We start from the raw sequence: 12,889 nt of genomic DNA on the forward strand, positions 1-12,889 counted from the left end.
GACATGGCAGATGAGGTTCAACGTGGATAAGTGTAAAGTGATGCATGTCGGTAACAAAAATCTCATGCACAAATACAGGATGTCCGGGGCGGTACTTGGAGAGATCTCCCAGGAAAGAGACTTGGGAGTTCTGAGCGACAAGTCGATGAAGCCGTCCACACAATGTGCAGCGGCAGCAAAAAGGGCAAACAGAATGCTAGGAATGATAAAGAAGGGGATCACGAACAGATCAGAGAAGGTTATCATGCCGCTGTACCGGGCCATGGTACGCCCTCACCTGGAGTACTGCGTCCAGCACTGGTCGCCGTACATGAAGAAGGACATGGTACTAATCGAAAGGGTCCAGAGAAGAGCGACTAAGATGGTTAAGGGGCTGGAGGAGCTGCCGTGCAGCGAAAGATTAGAGAAACTGGGCCTCTTCTCCCTCAAACAGAGGAGATTGAGAGGGGACATGATCAAAACATTCAAGATACTGAAGGGGATAGGCTTAGTAGATAAGGACAGGTTGTTCACCCTCTCCAAGGTAGGGAGAACAAGAGGGCACTCTCTAAAGTTGAAAGGGGATAGATTCCGTACAAATGTAAGGAAGTTCTTCTTCACCCAGAGAGTGGTAGAAAGCTGGAACACCCTCCAAAGATTCAAGACAAAGTTAGACAAGTTTCTGCTGAACAAGAACTTGCACTGGTAGGGCTAGTCTCAGTTAGGGTGCTGGTCTTAGACCAGAGGGCCGCCGCGTGAGCGGACTGCTGGGCATGATGGACCACTGGTCTGACTCAGTAGTGGCAATTCTTATGTTCTTATTCACACATGTGCATGTGTCCAGAACACTCCCCCCACTCCCCAATTAGATGCAAGTTTTCCATACATAAAATCTGCATATATTTAGCTTTCTATTAAAAAACATTACTACTCATGGTAGAAACCAATGGGGACTGATTCTCAAAACGTGAGTCCTGATTGCAAGCGGCGGTAGGCGTTCTACTGCCATCTGGCAGCCAATCGGGATGCACTTTTTTTATTTTTTTTTTTTTAATGGTGCAATGGATGCCTAGATTGTATGCATCTGAAGTGCATCTACGGAGACATGTAGGAACGCTTAAGCTCCTAAAAATGCACCTCTTTCTCAAACAGGACTATTAAGGTTAATCAACAGATTCTCTATTCAAATTGCTGCTCTAAGACTATAATCATTATTATTTATCCTTCATCTCCCTCCTTATAAAACCCTGCTTAACCTCCCTCCTTGTGTTCTATACAATTTTTCATTACCCTCTCAATTTGTTGCACTTTCGCTGACTCTCCTCATCTATTTTCCTGTAAACCACCTCCAACCGAAAGGCTTTCGCAGTATATAAATAAAGATTTATGTTATGTTATGTTTCACCTGGAAGTGACCTTGGGTGTGCTTAAGCATCCCTTCGTATCTCCACAGGCGTTAAACCGATGCCTTAAATGTAGGCCTGCAAAATGTTGGCCCACATTTAAGGTGTCTATTCAGCAATGTAGACGCAATTCTCTTTAGGACGTCGATGTGTGATTGCCACGTGATCAGCGTCCGCCGAGATTGGCGTCCTAAAGAGGTGCTCACGGCTCTGCTGTGAGCCTTTCCACATTGGCTCCTTGTGTAGTGTGAATCTCCATGTGACACTAGTGGCTTTCTAAAATCACAGCGTACATTGTTAGAAGTCTTTCATGGCGTGCATTGAGCTGCTGTTCAATTACTTATTGTGGCCAAGTTGTGTAATTACAAAAGTGAACCATATACAGTCTTCTTTATCTACCGTTTTATGACTTTATAGAAACTCGTAACAGTCCAAAAAAACATTTAAATAAAAAAAATTGATTTAAAGTTCCTGCTGCACAGATGTCAAAGGCTTATAGAATTATGGAGTGAAGCATCTATGGAAGAGTACGATCCAAATGTGAGTTGTTGGGTCCACAATCAAAAGATAAGTGATTGCATACATGGAATTAACCCATTACATTAATGACTACACTGGAGCTTGATCAGTAAAAGCAGTGCACAATTGGAAATCTATAGAAGGGAGTGTGGCCCCCCCTGGAAAAGAAAACCAATGTGAACCCAGTCATTTTGTGCCCAGTTATCTGGCAAGCTTATAAATCTATAAAGCTGAGCTACTGATTCAATGTGGTTTTGCTATCTTGTAATTAACTGGGCTGGAAGTCAAAATTGTGGTTTGGAAAGGAAATGCTAGGCTGGTACAGCTAGTGACTATCACCTCGTATGGTAAACAAAGCAGATGGAGAGACTGTAAAAGCTAGGATCAAACTTCGACTTGATAATATGTGGATGATTATTTTGCCAGCTCAACTTAAGTGAATCCTTTTTAATGAGCAGGACCATTTTATGCTTTAGGTGTAAAAGAAACTAGTTTGGTGCATAGATAAGTAATTAAGATCTACCGCTTAATAAATGTAGACAACGAAGACAGTAATGCAAATTCAGAGTTGCGCAGTAGCAGACCCCTTTGCAACTGTCAAAATATTGCATCTGAGAGCATTGCAAAATTATATTAAACAAACTAATGGTCAGGAATTGATCATATTGGCATAACATTCATTTCAGTCCAGGGAGAACATTTAGGGGGCAATTCTTTAGTTTGGCATCCCCTTAAACACCCTAAGGGCACAATATTGGAGCCTATTCTGTAAAGGTGACCTAAACATGGATGCCTAGTGATGCCTAACTAAAATTTGCATGCAAATTTATAGAATCACTCCTAGCAGCACCTAAGCAAACTTAGGCATCGCTAGGCGTCCTAGAGATAGTTGCCGGTATATTAGGCCAGGTTTTACCTGGCCTCATTTACCAATGTCTAACTACAACGCCTATTGACGCCTAAGTCAACCACGCCTATTCTTCACCCCTAACCATGCCTACTTTTACAATTGTTTGTTAATGGGTTCAAAGGCATGGTAATTGACCACACCATTAAACACCCGTTAAAAACATTTTTTAAATTGCTAATTTAGGTTGCACGTGGATATCCACATGGCGCCTAGTAATGCTTAAGTCTTCGATGTCTAACGATGCCTACCTGAAAAAAAGACATGGTTAGAGGTGGAGAATAGGCGTGGTTGACTAGGCATTGTAGTTAGGCACTGGTAAATGAGGCCAGGTAAAACCTGGCCTAATATACCAGCAACTATCTCTAGGACGCCTAGCGATGCCTAAGTTTGCTTAGGTGCCGCTAGGCGTGATTCTATAAAGGACACCTAATGGTTGCTTGATTAGGCACTGTTTATAGAATCAGGTCCTAGATGCCTACTTTAGTATAAATGCACATAACATTCAGGTAGAAACAAAAGAAGGAGAAAAATCTCTCTATGTTTGATGCAACAACAACAACAAAAAAAATGGTAAGATTACGAGTGGCACAGGAACCTTATAACAGAAACAAAAAGATGGCACCAGGAAGTCAAAAGATAAAAATGTGAAAATTTATCGAAAGATCACCAATGCTAGTCCACTGTTATTTTATTTGTAACAGACGCCTTAAATGCTCCATCATACGAGGGGCCACCAAAAAGTTTTCTGTTAACCAACAAAGTTGGAGCAGTCTCTATCGAGAGCTATGTAGTCCAGTGATTTTCCACTTTTTTCGTTCCCTTGGAAAAATACAGAACGAAAAAAGTGGAAAATTACTGGACTAAGTATGTAGCCAAACATTGATCCAAACATTTAGGGCTCCTTTTAAGGTTTAACGCGTGTAATAATGCGCGCTAAACTGCCAGATGCGCTAGCCTCCTCTTGAGCAGGCAGTAGTTTTTCAGCTAGCGTGGGGGTAGCGCGTGATTAAAAGTCACGCGCGCTAAAGCCGCCAGCGCGGCTTCGTAAAAGGAGCCCCTGATGCCTAGGTAAAATTACTCTCTTCATGGGCAGAAATCAACAACAGCCCTTCCACAAAGAATAACATAAATTCAGAACAAGGTAATGATCCTGTCACTCTCAACCAAGCTTGGTTTTGGCCCTTAGCAATGCATTGTGGGCATTTGCATTCAGGTCTTCATCTGCATACTTAGCATCAGCAAAGCAAATATTTCCTACAGAAATTTGTACCATGTAAGCCACAAGTGACAATCAAGGATTCAAGGAGTAAAAATCAAACTGGGAGATTGGATGGTGAGGGTTAAGAACCTTTAGAAAGAAAGCTGAAATCTAACCTGGAATCTGTTGTTGATCTAATTCTGCGGGATTCTGCAGATGAATGAAGAGAACAAGCATAGCTGCTCCAAACAGCAAGATGAAGGAGAATATATACGTCAGCCTCATACTTATTATTCTTAAATAAAATCTAGAGTTGTCCACATAAAATCAAATGTGTGCCATCTGTGAGACAGTCTCTTCACTCATGATCTCATCTTCTCAGTTGGCAGTCTGTTAGAGTACCACCTACAAGAGACAGAAACCACATGTACCATTCAGGATTTGTCAAACATAGTTCTCTTTTGTTTTTTGCCAAGATTTTTTATTTTTTTTAACATTTATTTGGCTGATTTCACACATAAATAATTATTAAGATGCTAGCTGATAACAGGAGATCATTCTAAGTATTGCCAAGTTTGGTAAAGTCTGCAGCACTTTAATTTGTGAAAAATTAAGTAGACCATCGTGCGTTTTGCAGAAGCAAGTCTTATACTTCTGATTAGGGTTACCAGATTTCCTCTTTAAAAAGGGAGGACACCTAGCCCACCCTCACATGAATCTCATGTCTCCTTCCCTGAGCTCGGGGCCGCGTCTGGAGGGCATCTGCGCATGGGTGGACATCGATACAATGACATCACACACATGCACACATGCATGTGTGGGACATAATCACATCAATGGCCCTGCATGCACAGAAACCCTCTGGACTCAGCCCAGAGTTCAGGGCCTTCCAACATCTGGACAAACTGCTGGGTTTTGGAAATCCACCTGGGCACCCAGACAGTCCTCTTTTTAAAAAAAATCTTTATTAAATTTTCAAGGCTAATGCAAAGTGCAAAAAATTATACATACATTAATAATCAGAATCAGCACTTACAATCCATCAGTAACAATACAAAATGAATTACTTCCCACCCTTCCCTGGATGTTACATTACATTACATTAGTGATTTCTATACCGCCATTACCTTGTGGTTCAAGGCGGATTACAAAAGGAGTTATCTGGCCATTTCCAGAGGAATTGAAGAGTAGAGTGGGTTGTTTCAGAGAATTGGGACGAGTCTTGCGGTGTTAGTTTGTCTTCAAGGATTTCTTGAATAGCATGGTTTTTATTTCTTTTCTGAACGATTTGTAGTCTGGGGTCGTTATCAGTAAATTGGAGAGTTGGTAGTCCAGTTTTGCTGCTTATGTGGCTAGAAGGCCATTGTACAGTTTTTTTTTTCATTTGATGTCTCTGATTGGGGGATACGTGAACAGTTTGTGGGTTCTCCTTTGTCTGGTTGAGGTAGTTTGGATTAGGCGGTTGTTTAGGTAGGCTGGGCTGTCTCCATTTATGGTTTTAAATAGTAGGCAGTAGAATTTGAATAGTATTCTTGCTTGTATTGGGAGCCAGTGTGAGTCGAGGTATGCCGCCGTGATGTGGTCATGTTTCCTCAGTGAATAGATAAATCTTAGCGCTGTGTTTTGAACTGTTTGTAGTTGTTTTATCATGGTTGCGGGGCAGGGGAGATAGAGTAGTCTAGAAGACCTAGGACTAGGGACTGGACCAAGAGCTGGAATTGTGTTCTATCTAAGAATTTTCGAACTTGCCTTAAGTTTCTCATGTCCACGAATGATTTTTGTATTGTTTTGTTGATTTGTGGTTGCATGGTACAGCATCTGTCTATCGTCATTCCTAGATGTATGTATAAATCTAAAGGAAATTAAAGGTAAAAGACAACAATACCGAAGTAATAAAAGTTGGCAATGGACCCCAAACAAATCTGAATAAATTATTATGCCCCAACATGTCAGCATTAATTTCTCATACTTATAACACAAACATAAATTCGCCCACCAAAAGGTAAAACTAAGCCGATCCCAATTTTTCCAATTATGGGTAACATTTGCATGGCAGTCCCGGTCATGGTAATGAAAAGCCTGCCTTTATACCGGTCAAATGGGGGTTTAACATACAATAAGGTACCACATATAACCATCTCATATGACAATGGAATTGCAGAATCAAATATTACATTGATTTGTCCTCATATCGATTTCTAGAAGCTGAGTATAAGAGGAGAAAAAAAAAACCAACAACTACGCCACTGATCACAACTGATTATTTGTGAGGGTAATTTTATTACAGGGTGCCTAGGCTGAAGTGACAGGAAGGTGCCTATTTTGGTGGTATTTTATAAAGACACATGTAGGGCTATTTTTGATATGGTCTAAATCTGAATTGAGATGTTTTGCTGAACACGTCCATCTGTAAGAACCATTTTTTTTTTTTTTTTTTTTTTTTTTTTGGGGGGGGGGGAATATTCCAGGGGAAAAACAGAAAAAAGCAAGCTATCTGGCAACACCCCTAGTAAACTGACCACACTGGTACCTCTGCCTAAGACGTACAAGGCATCTTCCCTAAATATTCTCCTTCCCAGAAAGAGGTGAGGTAAACTTTGCAGGCTAAAATGGTTACCATTGTCACTGATAGCCGTTGTCAGGGATAATATTCTGATAGAAACCAGAACATGTTCCATCATGAAACAAGGAAGAGAAAAGAAGAATAAATTAAGGTTTGCATTCTTAACTGTTCTGTGAAAGTTGCAGCAGAATTTATCGTCATAAAATAATTAACCTTTCTAAAAATCTACTGAATTTAATCCAGTAACTATGGGAACCATGCAACCAAGATACTGTATGCACTGCCATCTTAATTACCATTCACTTAACTCTTAAGGAATAACACCCTATTCTGCTTGTATGAGTTGATAACTTTGTGTAATATATATAACTCCATGTAACATGTTTAACCTGATACAGACATTATGCTGCTTGTAACCCACCTAGAACTCTGATCTATGAGGATTTGAGACTGAACATAACTTTTGCATTCCCAGATCTGCTTTTATATATGAATGTATGGCCTTTGTTCTTTTTTTGAAATAATTTTTATTAATAATGCAGCCAAAGTCACACCAAGAAACAAAAATCGTAATATAGGGTTTTAAAAGTACAGTGCAAACAATCCAGGAAAGGGAACAGTAAACAATCAAGATGAATCAGCAAGGTCATGCCCACCAGCAGAATACCCACAAAAAAACAAGAGTATAATAGCAGTTCTAGTAGCAGACTCTATGGAACAACTAACGATAAGGCTGATACCCCCCTGTTGAGCTAACCAAGGCTGCAATAACAATTTTGTAATAGAAAGAACAGACCCCCCCCCACACACACACACTCATATCCAGGCAACAACCAGCCAGGCAAACCATACTAGCCACCCGACGTAATCCCCACACATCCCCCCACATACACCAGCCATATACACACCAAACACCCCAGCTTGAGAGTAGGTAGAAGGTATGGTGCCCCTGAGATCCAGCCAATCAAGATCACGATCGGTCCGCGGGGGCAGCTCCTTCAGCCGCTCTCTGGAACGCCTTCCACAAAGAAACATAAAGGCATTTATCAAGAGAGAATACGGTCCAGTAGGAATGTATTTCAAAAGCAGGCACCTCCTTCATCATGTGCAGCCACTGTGGAAAGGAGGCCAGTGTCGGCTCCACCCAATGCCTGAGCAAGAGCTTTTTCACCAACAGAAGTGCCATATACAAAAACTTCCAGAGTGGGAGAGTAAATCCACCGTCTAGCAATTTCCTCTGATCACCCAACAGCAGCAGGCCATATTCCCGTGCCACCTGGAGCCCTACCAGGTCATCTAGAAAGGGAAGGACCTGAAGCCAAAGAGTCACATGAGGGCATTCCAAAAACATGTGGAACAGGGTACCCGCCGCCTTCTGGCAGTGTGAGCAGCTGGCATCTTCCCATAGACCCATAGCCTTGCCCCAGGTTCCAGAGATGTAAGCACGATGCAGGATTTTAAATTGTGTTTCTCCAAGGTCTATAGAGACCACTAAGAGAGAGAGATTAGCAAAGAGCTCCAGAAATTGAGCTCTGGTGAAGTTAACTGCCAGGTCCTGGGATCACTGATCAACCAGTGGCGTACCAAGGGGGGAGTGGGGGGGCAGTCCGCCCCGGGTGCACATGGACATGGGAAGGAGGCACTGGGGGCACTATGGACATGGGAAGGAGGCACTGGGGGTACTAAGGACACAAGACAGGGGCACTGGGGCACTAAGGACACAGGACAGGGGCACTGGGGGCACTATGGACACAGGACGGAGGCACTGTGGGCACTAAGGACACAGGGCGGGGGCACTGGGGGCACTAAGGACATGGGAAGGAAGGAGGGAGGGAATAGAAAGGGACAATTGTTGGGCCTGAGTGCAGAAAGAAAGAAATGAAAGAAAGGATACACAGTCAATTAATAGATGTCCCCTTTTGATGAAAAAAATAAATGGCCACGTTACCTCTGACTTACTTTCTCTGCAGCAGAGTCGGCAGCTGCACTGAGATGCAGGAAGGTCCCGTGATGACTCGTCTGCTGGCTCTGCTCCGGAAAAAGTAAGTTACGTCAGAGGGGGTGGACCAGGCGGACGCAGTCATTGCGGGACTTTGCCACAACTCCCTGCGTCTTCCGGGTCCACCCCCTCCGACATAACTTACTTCTTCCGGAGCAGAGCCAGCAGATGAGTCATCGCGAGACCTTCCAGCATGCGGCTGCTGAGTCCACTCCAGAGCAAGTACGTTGGAGTGGGGTGGACTGGCAGCCGGCAGCTACAGTCATCGTGAGACCTTGCTGCATGAAGGGAGAGAAATGAGCAGGATTTCTGGAATGGAAGAGTGGTGGAGGGAAAGAAAGGGTATGGTGGTATGGAAGGGTGGTGCTGATGGAACTGATGTACAGAGAAAGGAGAGAGACATAAGGAGGAAGGATATTGGAGGGAAAGAAAGGGGACAGATGCTGATTGAAGAGGGGTGGATGTGTGAGAGAAAGGGCAGACATTGGATGGTAGAGGGGAGCCTATGCTGGATGGAAGTGCAGATGGGAGAGATAAGGGAGCAAATGCAGGAAGGAAATGGGAGGAGAGAAAGAGGGGAGCAGACGCTGGATGGTAGTGGACAGAGAGAGGAGAAGGAACTAGATGGAAGGGTTGGAGAAAGAGGGTACATGATGGAAGGAGGGAATAAATAAAAGAAGGGCACATGATGGGGAGAAAAGGATTGCGTTAGGGAAACACTGGAGGGGTGAGGGAAAGAGGTGGCAAGCTTTAGGTAGACAGTAAAAAAGGACATTGATGAGAGGGTAGTAAGAACGTCATTTTGACAGATGCAGAAAATAAATTGAAAAGGAAAATGAGGGAAAAAAGGGAAAGGGATTGCAGAGGAGAGGTGTGGGAGAGGGAAGGAGGAGAGAGATGCCAGACCAATGGGGGTGAAAGGAGAGATGGAAGGGGGAGGCATACAGTTTCTGGAAGGGGCATAGAAGGAGAGAAGATGCCATATAGGGGAAGAGAGACAGCAGACAGTGGATGGAAGGAAAAGAGTTACAAGAAGATGAGGAAAGCAGAAACCACAGAAGACAAAGGTAGAAAAAAAATTTCTATTTATTTATTGCTATAGGAGACATGTGTCACTGTTTCTATGGTGCACTGTATGCAGAGTCCAGCTTCTTACTGGTTCAATTTAACCTTTGTCTATGTATTTCTATTTTATCTCCCCTTTTACAAAACTGTGGAGCGTTTTTTAGCGCCAGCCATGGTGGTAGCAGCTCTGATGCTCAGAATTCTATGAGTGTCAGAGCTGTTACCACCGTGGCTAAAATCCACACTACAAACGAAATATCAAACTATAGGCCTATAGCCAACATTCCCTATATTGCAAAACTAACAGAAACGATAGTATATAATCAGATTTCGGAATTTGTAGAAATGACAAATATCTTACATCCCAACCAAACAGGCTTCAGACAGCACCACTCCACTGAACACTCTTTGATTGGCATGACCTCTGCCATATTATATTACCTTGACCATCACTCATCTGTCCTTCTGATATCAATCGACCTTTCATCAGCTTTCGACACCATTGATCATGCTCTTTTGCTTAATAGACTCAAATCTATTGGCATCTCCGATCAGGTACTTACTTGGTTCCATTCTTACTTTGACAATCGTTGTTCTACAGTTAAGTTTAATAATACCACCTCAGAAGGTATTTCAGTGCCATATGGAATTCCACAAGGTTCTATCCTCTCTCCTCTTTTATTTAATATCTTTCTTGCACCTCTCATGACTCTCTGTCAATCCATAGGTTTTACAGTATTCGCATATGCGGATGATATACAACTTTTACACTCTTTGGATCCTAATAATTCTACTGAAATAGCACATATTAACTCCAAACTCAACCAGATCCATCACTGGTTGGAAACAAATAGACTTGCCCTAAACATTGATAAAACAAATGTTTTACTATTCCCTTGGAAAGATACTCCCACTCTTATTAATCCAATTACTATCAAAGGTATTTCTCTGAAACTCATTCGTAGAATTAGAATTCTCGGTGTAATTTTAGATGATAAACTAACGTATCATGATCATATCAGTCAAGTCGTGAAATCTACTTTCTACAGTCTCCGCCAAATACGTTCAATGAAAAAATTTCTTTGTCCAAAATCTCTGAATATTTTGATACATTCTTTAGTAATTTCAAAGATAGACTATTGTAATGCCTTATTTAACGGAATAGCACAAAAAGAAATCAAGCGCCTGCAGATCGTTCAAAATACCTCGATTAAACTGATTGAAAACGCTAAGAAATATGATCATGTTACACCATTACTCCGGAAAGCTCATTGGTTGCCAGTTGCATATCGAATTATATATAAATTAAACCTGCTTACCTTTAAATCAATAACATCAAAAACTCCAGCTTTTATTTATAAATTCTTAATTCCCTATAAAACTTCAAGAGTATTACGATCAACTGATCAACATTTATTAGTTGTCCCATCATTAAAAGTTATAGGCACACGACGACAGACCATTTTTTCTGTTACAGCCCCTCTAGCCTGGAACTCTTTGCCGATTTATTTGAGAGAAGAAAGAATTTTAGATAAATTTAAGAGTAATCTTAAAGGATTTCTTTTTAAAGATGCTTTCAGCGATTAATTAATTTTTATATTTTAACTTTTTTAATCATTTTAAATTCATCTACCTTCCCCATTGTTTTTATCCTTAAATGTCTCTATTATATTAAAATGTATTTCTATACCTCATCTTACCCATTGTTTTCAAGTTTGTATCGTTATGTCATGTATACTTCGGATACTTTAACGTATGTTAAATTACTATAAATTTATATAATTTTGTAATTACTGACGTACATCGCCTAGAACTTTGAATAGGCGATTAATCAAATTTTATAATAAACTTGAAACTTGAAACTTGTTATTTTGTGATGACTTATTCCATACTAGGTGAAGGTGTTTTCTGTGTTCTGTGTGTTCGAAAGGCATGGTTTTTTGTTAGGATTGACTGCAGGATTGATCTGTACTAGTCTGGCTTGTTTAGTTTTACAATGGGTGTATTGATGTTGTACTGCTCACTGCAGTATGTAAGATGCTGCCTTTTCCTAGGTACTTATGTGTGACTTGTGGCTTGTTACTAAAAATCATGTTTTTCATACAGATGGGGGGGGTGTCAAAAAATGATGGGCCCCGGGTGTTACATATGCTAGGTACGCCACTGTGACCAACCACTCATTCTAGATATAAGGCCTTGGGGGCAAGATTAAGAATTCTGTACCACGTGACCAACTTGTTCATTTGGGAGGGAACCAGCACCAATTGTGCGTCTAAGCTGCCAAGGGACCACTGTTTCCCCATTTGTGTACCAGGGATAAATAATAATGTTGTATTTGTAAATATGCCCAAAATTGTGTAGCTGAGAGCTCCCATCTGGCCTGTAATTGAGAGAAAGTGGGGAAAACCTCTATGCCCCCATCGGCAAGATGCCACAGACTGACATAGCCCTGGGACTCCCACAACTGGAACCTTGAGAGGCCCATCCCCGGAGGAAAGGACACATTCCCCATCAAAGGGAGGAAAGGGGATATCTGAGGTGAATGCCGTTGCCATTTCCGCCACCACCACCGCCATGCTAGATGGAAAGGTCTCAAAATTTGGAATCGAGGACACAGCCTTTGGTGACACATGCAATAAAGATAAAAAAGAGTGTGGAGCGCACCACGCAGTCATCCACCCACTGGGCAAAAATGTATAACTACCAGTAATCTCCTCATGTACAAACCGTAGCAGCGAAGCGACATTGTACAAGCAAATGTCCGGGAGGTTCAATCCACTCAACCACTTGTCTAACTTTAAAGTGGCAGAACTGATTCAGGCTGCTTTATTACACCATATAAAGGAAACGACAATAGAATTAAATGCCCGCTCATCTTTGAGGGGGATCCAGAGGGGGATAGTCTGCATAGGATATAAGAGTTTAGGCAAGAGGACCATCTTAATCATAGCCACCCAGCCCCAAAGAGAAAGTGGTAGGTCCTTCCATTTGATCAGAGATGCCGGATAGCCTCAAGATGGTGAAGAACATTGTATTGATACATAAGTTTAGGTAGTCATCATGCCAGTGCTCGTACTGCTCAGAGGTCAAGGGGAGCAGTTCAGATTTGGCACAGTTAACGCGGAGGCTTGATATTATCCCAAAGGCCTTCACAATATCGAGATCCCGGGGTAGATGCAAAGGGGCTTGTTCTAAATATAAGAGGATATTGTCAGCGAATAGATTGATGCGTCTCTCCCGAGAACCTATCTTG

General features: G+C 42.0%; 1 protein-coding gene across 1 annotated transcript in view; it reads right to left on the reverse strand.

Moving 5' to 3' along the window:
* Positions 1–12,889, reverse strand: part of CHST8 (carbohydrate sulfotransferase 8) — a 571,556-nt gene that overhangs the window by 466,826 nt on the left and 91,841 nt on the right. Inside the window, exon 3 of the mRNA XM_033942547.1 lies at positions 4,186–4,414. Coding sequence (XP_033798438.1) covers positions 4,186–4,294 — 109 coding nt within the window. The 5' untranslated portion in view covers positions 4,295–4,414. The remainder of the gene's footprint in view (positions 1–4,185; positions 4,415–12,889) is intronic.

This window comes from Geotrypetes seraphini, chromosome 4 (assembly GCF_902459505.1).
Source record: "Geotrypetes seraphini chromosome 4, aGeoSer1.1, whole genome shotgun sequence".
In the NCBI taxonomy this organism is placed as follows: Eukaryota; Metazoa; Chordata; class Amphibia; order Gymnophiona; family Dermophiidae; genus Geotrypetes; species Geotrypetes seraphini.